The sequence below is a fragment of the Bemisia tabaci genome, chromosome 9, assembly GCF_918797505.1.
Source record: "Bemisia tabaci chromosome 9, PGI_BMITA_v3".
In the NCBI taxonomy this organism is placed as follows: domain Eukaryota; kingdom Metazoa; phylum Arthropoda; class Insecta; order Hemiptera; family Aleyrodidae; genus Bemisia; species Bemisia tabaci.
In genome coordinates, this window is record NC_092801.1 from 1413847 (window position 1) to 1426075 (window position 12229).

Below are 12229 nucleotides of genomic sequence, written 5' to 3' on the forward strand. Positions count from 1 at the left end.
ACAGGAGCTCACCTGCATGACGAGTTTTGAAAAACCACGAACCAATAGCTAAATGAGGGGAACGGTCAGTAGGTATGCAAATTTTAAAAATACTCCGTTTATTACTGTTTTGTTTCCGCACAAGTATAGACAAATTAAAAATTTTAACCACCAGCCGTAGAATGAGTCACTTGCGCTGGTCGTAGAATCGTGTTTTGGTAGTTAATTCTTGTAGATTAGCCAAAAATAATCAGTCCAAACCGCAACTGTCTACGTTCAATATTAACGGAGATATTGCCCATTGAAAAGTCGGGTTTTTGACGTCATCCACCGCGGTAGTAACATCCTTGGTTCCTTCCACCGTGGGTTCATCAATCAGTAATAGACACATGTGCACTGGTTGCTCGACTTAAAACACGGATATAACCAAGGTGGAAGAAACCACGGGTGTCACCACCGCGATGGATGACGTCAAAAATCCGACTTTTCAAAGGGCGATATCTCGGTTAATGTTGAAAGTAGAAAGTTGCGGTTTGGACAGATCTTATTATTTTTAGCTAATCTGCAAGAATCAAGGGTGTCAACCGGTCCCCAATGTCCCCAACTATCCCCTGTTGTGGAAGGGTGTCCCCAATTTTCTTGTTCAGGTCCCCAAAAAATGACCAAAATCGTCGTAAACACCGGCATTTTCAAATTTTCCCGCCAGCCGCGGCGGCGCGGTATAACCAGGAATAAAAAAAACTGAAGTGTTGCTTCGTTTTTTGTATGTTTCCATCGGTTTAACATGACTTGTAAAATTAGTCTTATAAAATACGCCTTTCAACGCTCTAACTATAGCTCCATTTCTCTTACTTCTTTCGGAAAAAAGTCCCCGATTTTCTTGAAAAAACACCCTTTAAAGTCGTCGCAAGTTCCCAGTGTTCTTTTATAATTGGTAGACACCCAAGGTAGATTTACACAGGTATGGAAAAGTTGAAAATTTCCCATGAGCCTCAGTACGTGTCACATGACTACGTGACGTAGGTTAAGGGGCCCGTTTTTTAATTAAAGTACAATCAAATTAACATTCAAACGTTTGTGCGTTTAAACGTTAAAATTAACATCGCATTATCAAAATTGTGCAAAAAATCCCACAAAATTTTGACAAACGATAAACCGAACATAATAAATCAAAATAATCAAAACATTCAAAATGGCTGACGTTAAGGGGCCGCTGGAGAGCCAATCAGAGGCCAGTTGTTAAGTTCTGTCCATACCTAATGTGTCTAAATCTACCTTGGTAGACACCCTGGAATCGAGCATCAAAACACGTTTTTGTGACGAGCGCAACTGACACATAACCACCGCCACAGACAGTTACTGCTACTTTAGCTACAGTCCCGATCCCCTTCGACCAGGGAATCTCTGGAAGTAACGTCTGGCTATCTCCGGATCCCATTTCGGCAACTGCGAACAATCGATTCCGAGCGTCGAGTTGGTGAGTGTTCCAAGGCCCGCATTGGTGATATTCACGACTGCGGCGACCGTTTGCTCCGTGAATTTCGGCGCCATCTGCAACAGCTGGAAAGCGTAGCACGCGAAGTTGTCGCCTTTGGCCAGGTCCTGGAAGTTGAGCACGCCGCCGGTCAAGTCGGTGAAGTCCAAGCCTGCGAAGGAATCGACTGTGCCGGTGTTCCCGCCAAGTGAGAGGAACTCGGGGTGTTTCGCGGCCATCGCGAAGACATCCGAGAAGAAGAGGAATGTCCCGTACTCGAAGCCCAACGGGCGTCGATACCTACAATCGAATCGCACAGAAATAACTGAGGTTAAAGAAAATGTAATGGAGAATTTGCTTGCAAATTTTGTATTGCCTCATCTGAAAGTGCTTACAGAGCTGCTTTCGCAGTATTTTTACTTTCTCGCTCCCATAGGGTAGAGAGGAAGTATTGTCATCCTCCAAGAAAAAAAAAAAAAAAAAAGTTGAAATTTCATCATTTCTAGACGTTTGAAGGTCCCAGGAGTAAAAATAACCATACTTGAAAAAATGTGTGTCCGTCCGTGTGGCGTCCCCCAAATCTGTGTACAGCGATATCTCAGAATCTATCTGTTCGATTTCATTCAAAATTGGCACAGGACACCATATCTATGGTCTCCTTATGCACGTCCAACGATTTTGAGGTACGCTAAAATTTGGGGGGGCTACGCTCAATTGTCCATTTTTAGCAAAATCACACGGAAAGCTCATTTTGAGGGACTGTAAATTTTAAAAAATGCCTTTAATTCTTTAAAATTGGGCATCAAGCACATCACCTGGGTCATTAATTTAAGATCCTAAAAGATCTTTGGACTAAACTCAAAATTCAAGGGATTACAAGGCCCAAAAGTAGGGCACTTTGCTCCGCGACATTCCACAAACAACTCATTTTCAAAGACTGTAAATTTGAAAAAAAATGCCTTTCATTTCTTCGAAAGTTGGCATAAGAGCACCACCTGGTTCAATAATGTAAGTTCCTATGAGGTCTTTGGACTAAACTAAAAATTGAGGGGTTGCGCGTCATATAGCGAGGAGAGCACTTCGGTCACACGGAGAGCTCATGGACTGTAGATTTTGAAAAAAATGCCTATAATTCTTTGAAAGTTGGCTCAAAAGCACCATCTGAGTCATTAATTTAAGTTCCTAAAGGATTCTTGGACTAATCTCATAATTGCAGAGGGGCCGATAGGAGACGCTCAATTCTCTGATAAATGAGTCGGAACGCTTCTAGATAATAGCAGCAAACGCTTTGAGTCAGGTGAAACCTAGGAATTCAAATGCATTATATAATGCATCATATACTATTTCCAAAATTACTCCGTAGGTATACACAAAGCAAAATTAGACAACTAATTAGGTACATACTCACATTACAAAGGTTTTTTTTTTTTTTTTTTTTTTTTTTATTTGCACAAAATAAAGAACAATGTACAAGAAATTGCTATTAGACTTACTTGAGTCTTTTAACAGCTTATTTTAAATCTTAGTGGCTAAATTATACTATGAATACAACACAGTACAATGAATCATCAAGCTAACGCCAAGAACTGACACTTAGATCTTTATTAAAAACTAATATGTTTGTTGTTAATGAATTTAGAATCCCGGCAGATTCCATCTTTTGCGGTTCCTTTTTACGAGGTACTAAGCACAAATATAATATAATAATTCGGCACAAATATGACTGATTTAATGCTTGTTAATAAAGGAGGTTATAATTGTTATAACCTGTTACCTGTTCGTTGACGTTTGTCGACCAGCAAGGAGATCGCGCGCAGCGCTCTCTATTGTTTTCGCTTTGAATTACGGGAATACGCGGTAAGGAGATGGCGCTCCTGGCGGGCAAAAGGTGAACCTTCCAGCAGGTAGATTCGCCCGCCAAATTTAAAATTTGGGAGATGCTAAGCGAAAACCGTTTAGTTTTAAGACTATTTGAACATCGAATAGTCATTCTACCCATTCAAGTAGATATTTGATGGCTTTTGACCGTGCTTAAGGAGAGATTATAATATAAAATCGTATCTGAAGTATGATGTCAATGAATCTAATGGATCCTAATGAATCGTAGAAAAGCTAAGATTTTTACGGATCGCCATCTTTGACAGGAGACTTTGTTAATCAATTACATATTTAATTGAAGATGCCTCATAAAATCAACAAGTCGAGTCCGAATATATGAATTCATCACATATCGCGAAGACATTTACAATAAAGTTCAGTGGTTTGAATAAAAATTTCATAACTATTATCCTGTGATCAAAATTCCGATCAAACTTTATGATTTTGTAAAATTGGCAGTATTTTTCTAAATATTCCAGTAAAAGTGTCTATGCCGGCGCGAAGCGCCGGCTCGAGCGAGAAAGTCCCGTGCGGTCTCCGCACCAATCCGCTAAGCGGATGGGGGGGCGAAGCCCCCCAAATGCCGGCGCGTAGCGCCGGTACGCGGCGCGAAGCGCCGCGCATAAATTGGCCGGAGGCCAATTTTTTATTATCTTTTTCTGATATGGGAAATAGTATAAACATGGATTTAAAGAAGAGAAAATGCACCGCCTAGTGACGTCATATGGCGGCATTTCCCATTTAAACACACGTATTATAGCAAATTAGATCATGTTGTCCAATAATCGTTCAATTCATGAACCAAGGGTATCCTCGTGTTCAGTTCACTCCGTAGTTTCCACTTAAACACGAAATTCGTCAATTTTCAGACACCTGCAAATTCTCCATTGGCTTGTTACAAACTCCAGCTAGAGTAGAAAGGAGAGTTGTTTTTTTATGGAAAATTCCTCAAAAAAAAAAAAAACAATGAGCGCATCGAGAAAGTCTGGAATACACTCTTAACTTCACGATCTGCGTGAGAAATATGCGTTTTTTAAGCTTCCCGCTTCCAAAACTATACTACGACACAGGTGAGCACTTTGTCAGAGGAGTCTTTCCATCTAACCCTAGCGCGCTAGGATACTACACAATAATCATCATTGCTGTCGCTTTCACGCGCAAATCGTCCTGAAGCACTTTGACATTTATCAATGAAATGAAAGCGTAAATATAAACACGCCGGTTGATAAAATACCATCTCGTCACGTGTGTTTTGGCGAGTCAGTGTCGGTCATGTTGAATTTTGCATAGCATCTTAGTGCGGATGGAACGACTCCAGGGCCGGATCTAGGGGATGGCCACATGGGCCGCGGCCCATGGCGGCAAAATGGGGCGGCAAATGTTGTAATTTTTTTGATATGGGTATAAAAAAATCGGATTTAGAAAAAAAAATTACAGACGAGAAAAGGTGACAAAATCTCTCATTTCCTGAGAGTATGGTAATTTCTAATTTTTTAGTCTTTCGGTAATACAAGAGACAGCACCTTTAATTAGTCGAGTTAAGGAAGAAACCAAACACGCAATTTGGCCTGGTACGGCGCGGCGCAGAGAGCAATGATGACAAGGACTTGAGATGAAAAGGAGAAACCCACGGCGCGGCGGTCGGCATGTAACACATATCAGCGCCTACAAGACTGCATGAATACTTCACGCATCGCGTCAAAAACAGTGCGCTCAGCCTCAGCTGCAGCGGTCGGCGTGAAACGCATAGCGCCTACAAGACTGCATGAATACTTCACGCATTGCGTCAAACTCAGTGCGGTCAGCAGCGGGCGGCGTGAAACGCAAAGCGCCTACATGACTGTAGGAATACTTTACGAATTGCGCCAAACGCATTGCGGTCAGCGCGGCGCGGCGGCGAAGGTTAAAATTATTAAATCACATTTACGTTTGTTCCTCCGTAATTTTTTCGCTCATTTCTTTAAATGGAAAGCCTCGTCCACACCCGGATAGGTATACGGAACTTAACTTTTACGCAAAGTTCTGTGAACTTTTGCTAGTAGTGTTGACAGGGTTTTCGCAAATAATGTGTCCAACAAGAATGAACGCGTCTAATGCACCCTCTCCCTTCGGCACGTTCGCTTGGTGGTTTTTAATGATGTTTCAAAACGAATGATAAGAATGCGGCGAAATACAGGCGGCCCATGGGCGGCAAGTTGGTAAATCCGGCCCTGAACGACTCCTCTAACAAAATGTTCACCTGTGCCGTGTTTAGTTTTTGAAGCGGAGAGCTTAAAAAACACATATTTCTCACGCAGATTGTGAAGTGAGGAGTTTATTTCAGACTTTCTCGATACGCTCATCTCGTGATTTTTGGGCAGTTTTCCATAAAAAACAACACTTGTTTCTGCTCTACCTGGAGTTTGCAACACGCCCATTAAGAAATCTTGGGCCGTAATTCCTGGAATCGTCAGAAAGATAATACTCTTCATCACATTTTATGTAATTTTCGATGAAGGCTCTCCCGGATTCCTTTCCTCCATTCCATCTCTCATTCCGTTTCATCCTCGACTCAAGCCTTCATTGGTCCATTCTAGTTTTTGCTTTTTGCAACTGGCGAAAATGTAATATCCGTGAAACCATGAAAGCTTTAAATTGAACCGTGTATAGCAGAAAGGAACCGAGCCATGCCAGCTGTTTCCAAATTTAACTGCGCGATTTAATTTTTACGAGGAAATGTTCGTGCATGCGGCACGAAAAAAGGCAAAAAAAGGGCAAAAATTGAAAATTGAAAGGCATTTGCCTCGCACTATTAATTGTGGCGACGGGTCAATGCACCTGCGATGTCTAATCGACACTCTTGGGGGAATAAATCTGTCTACTTCTCTCTCAAAAGCCGAGCGCTCCACACCAGCCCTCATTCTGCCGTGCTAAGGGAAAACGCCGTATGAACCTTCAGGCGTTGCCAAATTGCCTTCGATAAAATACGAATTTCCTAGTAAATTTTTGAATATTTATCTTCCGATGTTTCAGATACTTTCGCAATTTCACCGGAAAGGTCTAAAAATTTCAAGGGAAAATATTCATGGCTTTTTATTTTTCTTAAGAAATGAACATTTTATCGATGGAAATTTGGCAACTCTCGAATGTTCATACGGCGTTCTTCCTTAGCACGGCAGGATTCAACACCGTTCCTAGCGTCGTGAATTTGAGAGAGGGTTGTCGACGTGGAAAATATATGAACGTGAATAAATGAACGGAATAAATGGAGAAAAGAGAATCAAGCAAAACCCAAAACTCCCTCTCATTGAGAGGTCGGTACCGGACTGTCAGACCACAGTCCGATCCGCGCCGGTCGCCAGGAAGCCCACTATGTGCAGAAAATTCAATGAAATGAGCACAAAAACCCGCACAAGCCCTTTTTATGTAAAAAATTAACTGCTCAGTTAAATTTCCCAATAGCTGATGTAGCTTGTTTCCTTTCTTTAGCGGAGTCCCAATAAGGAAACCAATCATAAATGGATTACATTTTGCAGCAAGGAGCCGCTATTTCTGGCCCATTTTAGAAACGACATACATGCCATTGGTTTCCCCATGTAGATAGGTGCTTTTATGGAAGAGCCAGAGATAGTGGTTCCTTATTCCAAAATGTGATCCGAATATACTGCCGTGCTAAGGGAAACGCCGTATGAACCTTCAGGATTTGCTAAATTTCTCCTAGCCAATCACTAATTTTAAGGAAAATTGTTGAATATTTGTCTACCGATTTCTCAGCTAATTTTGTTCGTAATTTGATCTAAAACTTCTGAAAATATCTAGGAAAAATATTCATAATTTTCCTCAAAAATAAACATTTTATCCAAGGAAATTCGGCAACTCTCGAATGATCTTACGGCGTTCTTCCTTAGCACGGCAGTATACTCCGCGTATCTTAATTCCCAGTGTAAAGGGACTCTAGCACTGCCCATCCGCGCGGCCAATTCCGCGTCGCGCGCTGTCTGTGGAACCGTCGCTTAAAGTACCAATTATCAGGGATCCGCTCGTTGCCCTCGTTGTATTCGTAGGTGCCGTCGTCTCTCTGCTTCACGGCGAAAAACTGGAGCAGCACCTCCCGTGTGAGGTGACCCTCGGGGTGTTCTGCGCTGTGATTGGCCATCAGCCGGGGCATGAAGGCAAACGCACCAGGACTCGCAATGACCCCGGGAAACAGGCCGTAGAAGAAATACGGGTTGGTCTGTACGCTGTGCTTGCGCCGATCTGCACGGAACTGAGTTATGATGTCGAAGGTGTAATTATTGTCCTTTGATCGATTCAGAAATGCCGTGAATACGTCGATCAGGAGTTTGTAGTTATTGCCTTCGTGAACAGAAAGAATGGATTACAAGACAATGTCGGAGCTTAAGTACTCGCTATGGACTGTATTCGATAGTGGTTTGATATATCGTTTGGTTCAAAACAATAGAACATAACCTCAAACAAAAATTTTAGGATTTCAGTTGGAAAAGCTAGAAGTGCGAAATTTTTTAACAATTATACACTTTTCATTGGCATTTGGTACTCAAAAGAATAAAAATTGTATCTCAGAAGTCGTTCCCTCGGATTTCTAAATTTACTTTTGAGGCTGTGTTTACATGTTGAACCAATCGATTTCGATATAATCTCACCTGTTTGATGTATCGAATACGATCTTTAGTGCCTCGCCAAGGAAGAACGCCGTATGAACCCTCGGGCGTTGCCGAATTTCCTTAACTAAAGTATGCATTTACATGGAATCTCGTGTACATTTTTCTTTCAATTTTTCAGAGAATTTCATCCACAATTAAATCTGTAATACTTGAAAATTTCTCGTGAAAAAGTTGAAAAATTTACGAAAAAATGCATATTTTATTGAGAGGAATTTGGCGACAGACGAATGTTCATGCGGTACCTTTCCTTAGCACGGTAGTATGATGCACGTTTCTGCCTTGAAAATCAATTTGGAATCCATATTGAGATATTCCTAACAATTAACAAGAGTCTGTAATTTTAAAAAATAAAATCTCCATCACCATGGACCATCAAACCTAGAAAAATGTTAAGGAACGTAGAGTAGGTAGTAATCATAAGATTTGAAAAAAAAAATCAATTTTAAGATGTAACAGTAACTCAGCGATTTCAAGCATTCCATGTGCTCAAGATTATTTGAAGGGTTGAGAGTACAAAAAAAAATAAGGAACCATCTTTGAAATAAGTAGAACGAATCAACGATATTTTTGAAATACAAATGAGTTGTGACATTTGACCATCGAGTCATGCATTTAATTAATTGCCTGATATGGATGTTTTTGAAGGATTTTTAGAATGTCCCCGGGTCAAACCACCAGACTGCAAGATCGTATTCAATGCGTAAAAATAAGCCTTTTTAACTCAATAAAGGTTTTGCCCCCCCAAAGTGCCCCCGATCTGGGGTATAGCCTCGGCATTAGTGGGCGGGATGTGTTTTTTTATCCCAAAAGTTCCAAGACCTCCTAGATATACCCCTTTAATATGACCTTTTAGTAATAAGGGTACTCATTATCCATGAGTTTTGGTGCGAATCCGTCGTGAAAATTCAGAAAGACCGATGATTTTATAAAAATTTACGATTTTCCAAAAAAAATTGACGGGAGGGAGAGGCGTTTTGCCGACTATAAATTTTATTCTATTTAACTTTTCTACCTCGCGTTAAAGACCCTGGAGCAGCGGAAAAGATACAATATTCTCCTTCATTTTGTGAGCATGCAATTTCAACTGCTTGGAGGTCGGAATAGTTGTATCACGCGTTTCGCGTCATCCAACTTTTCTACTTTGCATTAAAGTCTCCAAAGCATCTGAAATGAGACCATCAGTGGCGTGGCGTGCTTTGCCACATATCGATTGATCTGTCATTTAAACCCGTGAAAAAGGATCAATTAAGGGTGTTCGCAAAGAACACCTTAATAATCGATCTTCTACTATAGCTTCAAATGGGGAACTATCGAAAATCGATCATTAACGCCTCGCCACAAGAGACTATATTCTCCTTCATTTTGTGGATAAAACTATGTGCAGAAAGATAGTCCTTCTTCGACGCACACGGAAAAAATTAAATTGCTGATTTAACAGTTAAATTGCTAAAAAAAAAAAAAATGACGGCAATGTTTCAATGTAGATTTTACAACAAAAAGATGCTACTTTAATCATCCCCATGGTTAAATTAGCTTACAATAGTGGTTAAAGTAGCATTTTTGTATGAAATCTACGTTGAAATATCGCGGTCACTTTTTTTAGCAATTTAATTGTTAAATCAGGAATTTAATTTTTTCCGTACACGGAATGCGAGCCTGCGGTCTGTTGGTTTAACCTAGGAGCTCTCTATGTTTATAAATATATTATAAAGTATATATATCATGTTTATATATATCTATATTATATTATATGTTTATAAATATATTACTTCAGGTACCTGTAGTATATTGGTCACCCCGGAATGGTGAAGCATCCCCTTCGTAATTGTTGTGACTGCCTATGAGACCTCCAGGACGAGAGAAGAATAAATTAATCAAGTTCGTTTTCCCTCCGATACTAAGCCGCTTATAATCTCCGTCGAAAATCGCTCCGTACACAGAGAGGAAACAAGCTACAATCATGCCCAGTCCATAAATTTTGACGGTCGCAATTATCAACCGTCCAATGGTAGCGACGCCGTTGTGCGGCAGGTAATTGTGATTGGCCAGTGCGTTTAGCGCTGGGCACGGACCCCTCTGATCGCCGGCTTTAAAATTTGGGGGCACGAATTTGTGTTCACCAGAAGTGCTGATTAGTTGGGCGTCTGCGTCGAATGGGAGCGATTGGGAAAGTGCCCGGTCCGCCAGGGCCAGTGTCAGGGCAACAATGTGGGGCTTCATGTTGGAGATATCTGACAACGCCCTAGACAACACACGGTTCACAATTTTATTCCTTTGGCTCAGGCAAATTAAAATTATTAAAACACCATCTGGGCGTAACTCGGTTTGGGACATCTCCTGTCACATTTTAATTGTTCAAAGAAGGCCTGTTCATCATTTTTGCCCAGCATTCCGTTCGATTTGTCTTCAATGTACAACAATATTCTCTAAAAATTTCGCGCAAAAATGGTCAAACAGAAAAATTAAATTTTTGTGCTGAATGGAGCCTAGTATCGATAATTTCAGGCCTACCATAGCTGAATTTCTTCAACTCGACGATTTTTCGCCCATTGAAGGTCTATATTTTACGGAATGCGTCATGATTTGGTAAGGTTATGTTTTTTTGTTTTTTTGTTTTTGGGGGGGGGGGGTGGCTTAATACTGGCCTCAGCTTGGGTCGGAAGGTCGATTTTTGCGCCACTAACGCCAGTGTCAGGGCAACAGTGTGGGGTTTCATGTAGAAGACATCTGATATTGACAAAAATGGTCAAATAGAAAAATTAAATTTTTGTGCTGAATGAAGCCTAGTATCGATAATTTTAGGCCTACCATAGCTGAATTTCTTCATCTCGATGATTTTTCGCCCATTGAAGGTCTATATTTTACGGAATGCATCATGATTTGGTAAGGTTATGTTTTCTTGTTTTTTTTTTTTGTTTTTTTTTGGGGGGGGGGGTGGCTTAATACTGGCCTCAGCTTGGGTCGGAAGGTCGATTTTTGCGCCACTAGCGCCACTGTCAGGGCAACAGTGTGGGGTTTCATGTTGAAGACATCTGATATTCACTTACCACAGAAATTAATACCGATTCGAAAAATTCAACCTGAGAAATCATAAAGTTTAAACCGAGTGAAAAATTTCGTTAAACAAAGTAAGCACTGACGCCATTCTCGAAGAAAGCCATCGATCGATGAACTGAGCTTGAGCTTTACGTGACGCATTAGAAATTGCGCTGTTTTTGCTCAGATACGTGATTTTCCTCGCTTTTAAATCATGGCTATCCCCAACTGTCACGTCCGTGTCAGTGGCGTGGCGTGAATAATCGATTATCGATATCTCGCCATTTGAAACTATGGTAAAGAATCGATTACTAAGGTGTTCGCTGCGAAAACCCTGATAATCGATCTTTTTTCATAGGTTTAAATGGCATAACAATCGATATATCGCAATTCACGCCACGCCACTGGTCCGTGTTCTATTACTTGTATTTTCGCGAGTGGATTACTGCCGTGCTGAAGGAAAACACCGTATGAGCTTTCAGGCGTTGCCAAATTTACTTTGACAAATCACTAATATTCAAGAAGATTTGTGAATAGGCGTATTTGTCTTCCAATTTCTCAGGTAATTTTGCCTGTAATTCGATCTGAAAAGTCTTAAAACGTTAAAGAAAAATATCGACACTTTTCCTCAAAAATGAATATTTATTCGGAAAAATTTGGCAACTCTTGAATGTTCATACGGCGTTCTTCCTTAGCACGGCAGGTTAGAAAAATAGAGCCGCGCTGAGCACTAGAATCTGCACCTCAGCACCTGCGGTGGATGAAGATTTTGCTTTACCATTCCAATCCGTACTTCGGCACAGCCGGCGCACAGTGGACCGAGTCAATTAGAGAGGTCGGACATGAAATTTTTGACTAAAACTGCAAATTTTAATTTTTGTATCGCCGCATTTTCAACTTCAAGGGGTGCCTCTCGAAGAAAATTTCACGAGGAAACCGATGAAACCACTTTCAGAACTTCAAAGCTTTGGATAAACGGAGTTAAAAGCGTTTAAAGTTTCCAAATTTTGTCCAACCTCTCCCATTGACTCGATCCATAGTGCGGCGACTGTCTTCAGTACATTCCTCCTGTACTTTCTTCCTCTACTAGGCGCCATGTTTCCCTGCACTCCACCACATCTGGTGGAAGTTAATCTTGCTAAAAAGGACGAGTAGGCTATTCAGAATTCGGCAACTCACATGAGTAGAACTTCCTATT

The 12229-nt window shown here is 41.0% G+C and overlaps 1 protein-coding gene across 1 annotated transcript; it reads right to left on the reverse strand.

The window, feature by feature from the left end:
* Positions 1 to 58: 58 nt before the first annotated feature.
* On the reverse strand, positions 59 to 11512 carry LOC140225505 (uncharacterized). Its single transcript, XM_072304639.1, has 4 exons — positions 11043 to 11512; positions 9774 to 10237; positions 7333 to 7666; positions 59 to 1753 (listed from the first exon to the last, which is right to left on the reverse strand). Exons 2-4 carry the CDS (start codon positions 10213 to 10215, stop codon positions 1351 to 1353), a joined length of 1179 nt encoding a protein of 392 aa, XP_072160740.1. The 5' UTR covers positions 10216 to 10237; positions 11043 to 11512; the 3' UTR covers positions 59 to 1350.
* Between the last annotated feature and the right edge of the window lie 717 nt (positions 11513 to 12229).

Excerpts from the sequence above, each read along its gene's own strand:
- LOC140225505 (XM_072304639.1), bottom strand. The coding sequence starts at position 10,215 with ATGAAGCCCCACATTGTTGCCCTGACACTGGCCCTGGCGGACCGGGCA. Across the intron at positions 7,667-9,773 it reads GGGTGACCAATATACTACAG|GCAATAACTACAAACTCCTG; the intron begins GTACCTGAAGTA and ends CTGTTCACGAAG. Across the intron at positions 1,754-7,332 it reads GAGCGGATCCCTGATAATTG|GTATCGACGCCCGTTGGGCT; the intron begins GTACTTTAAGCG and ends ATTCGATTGTAG.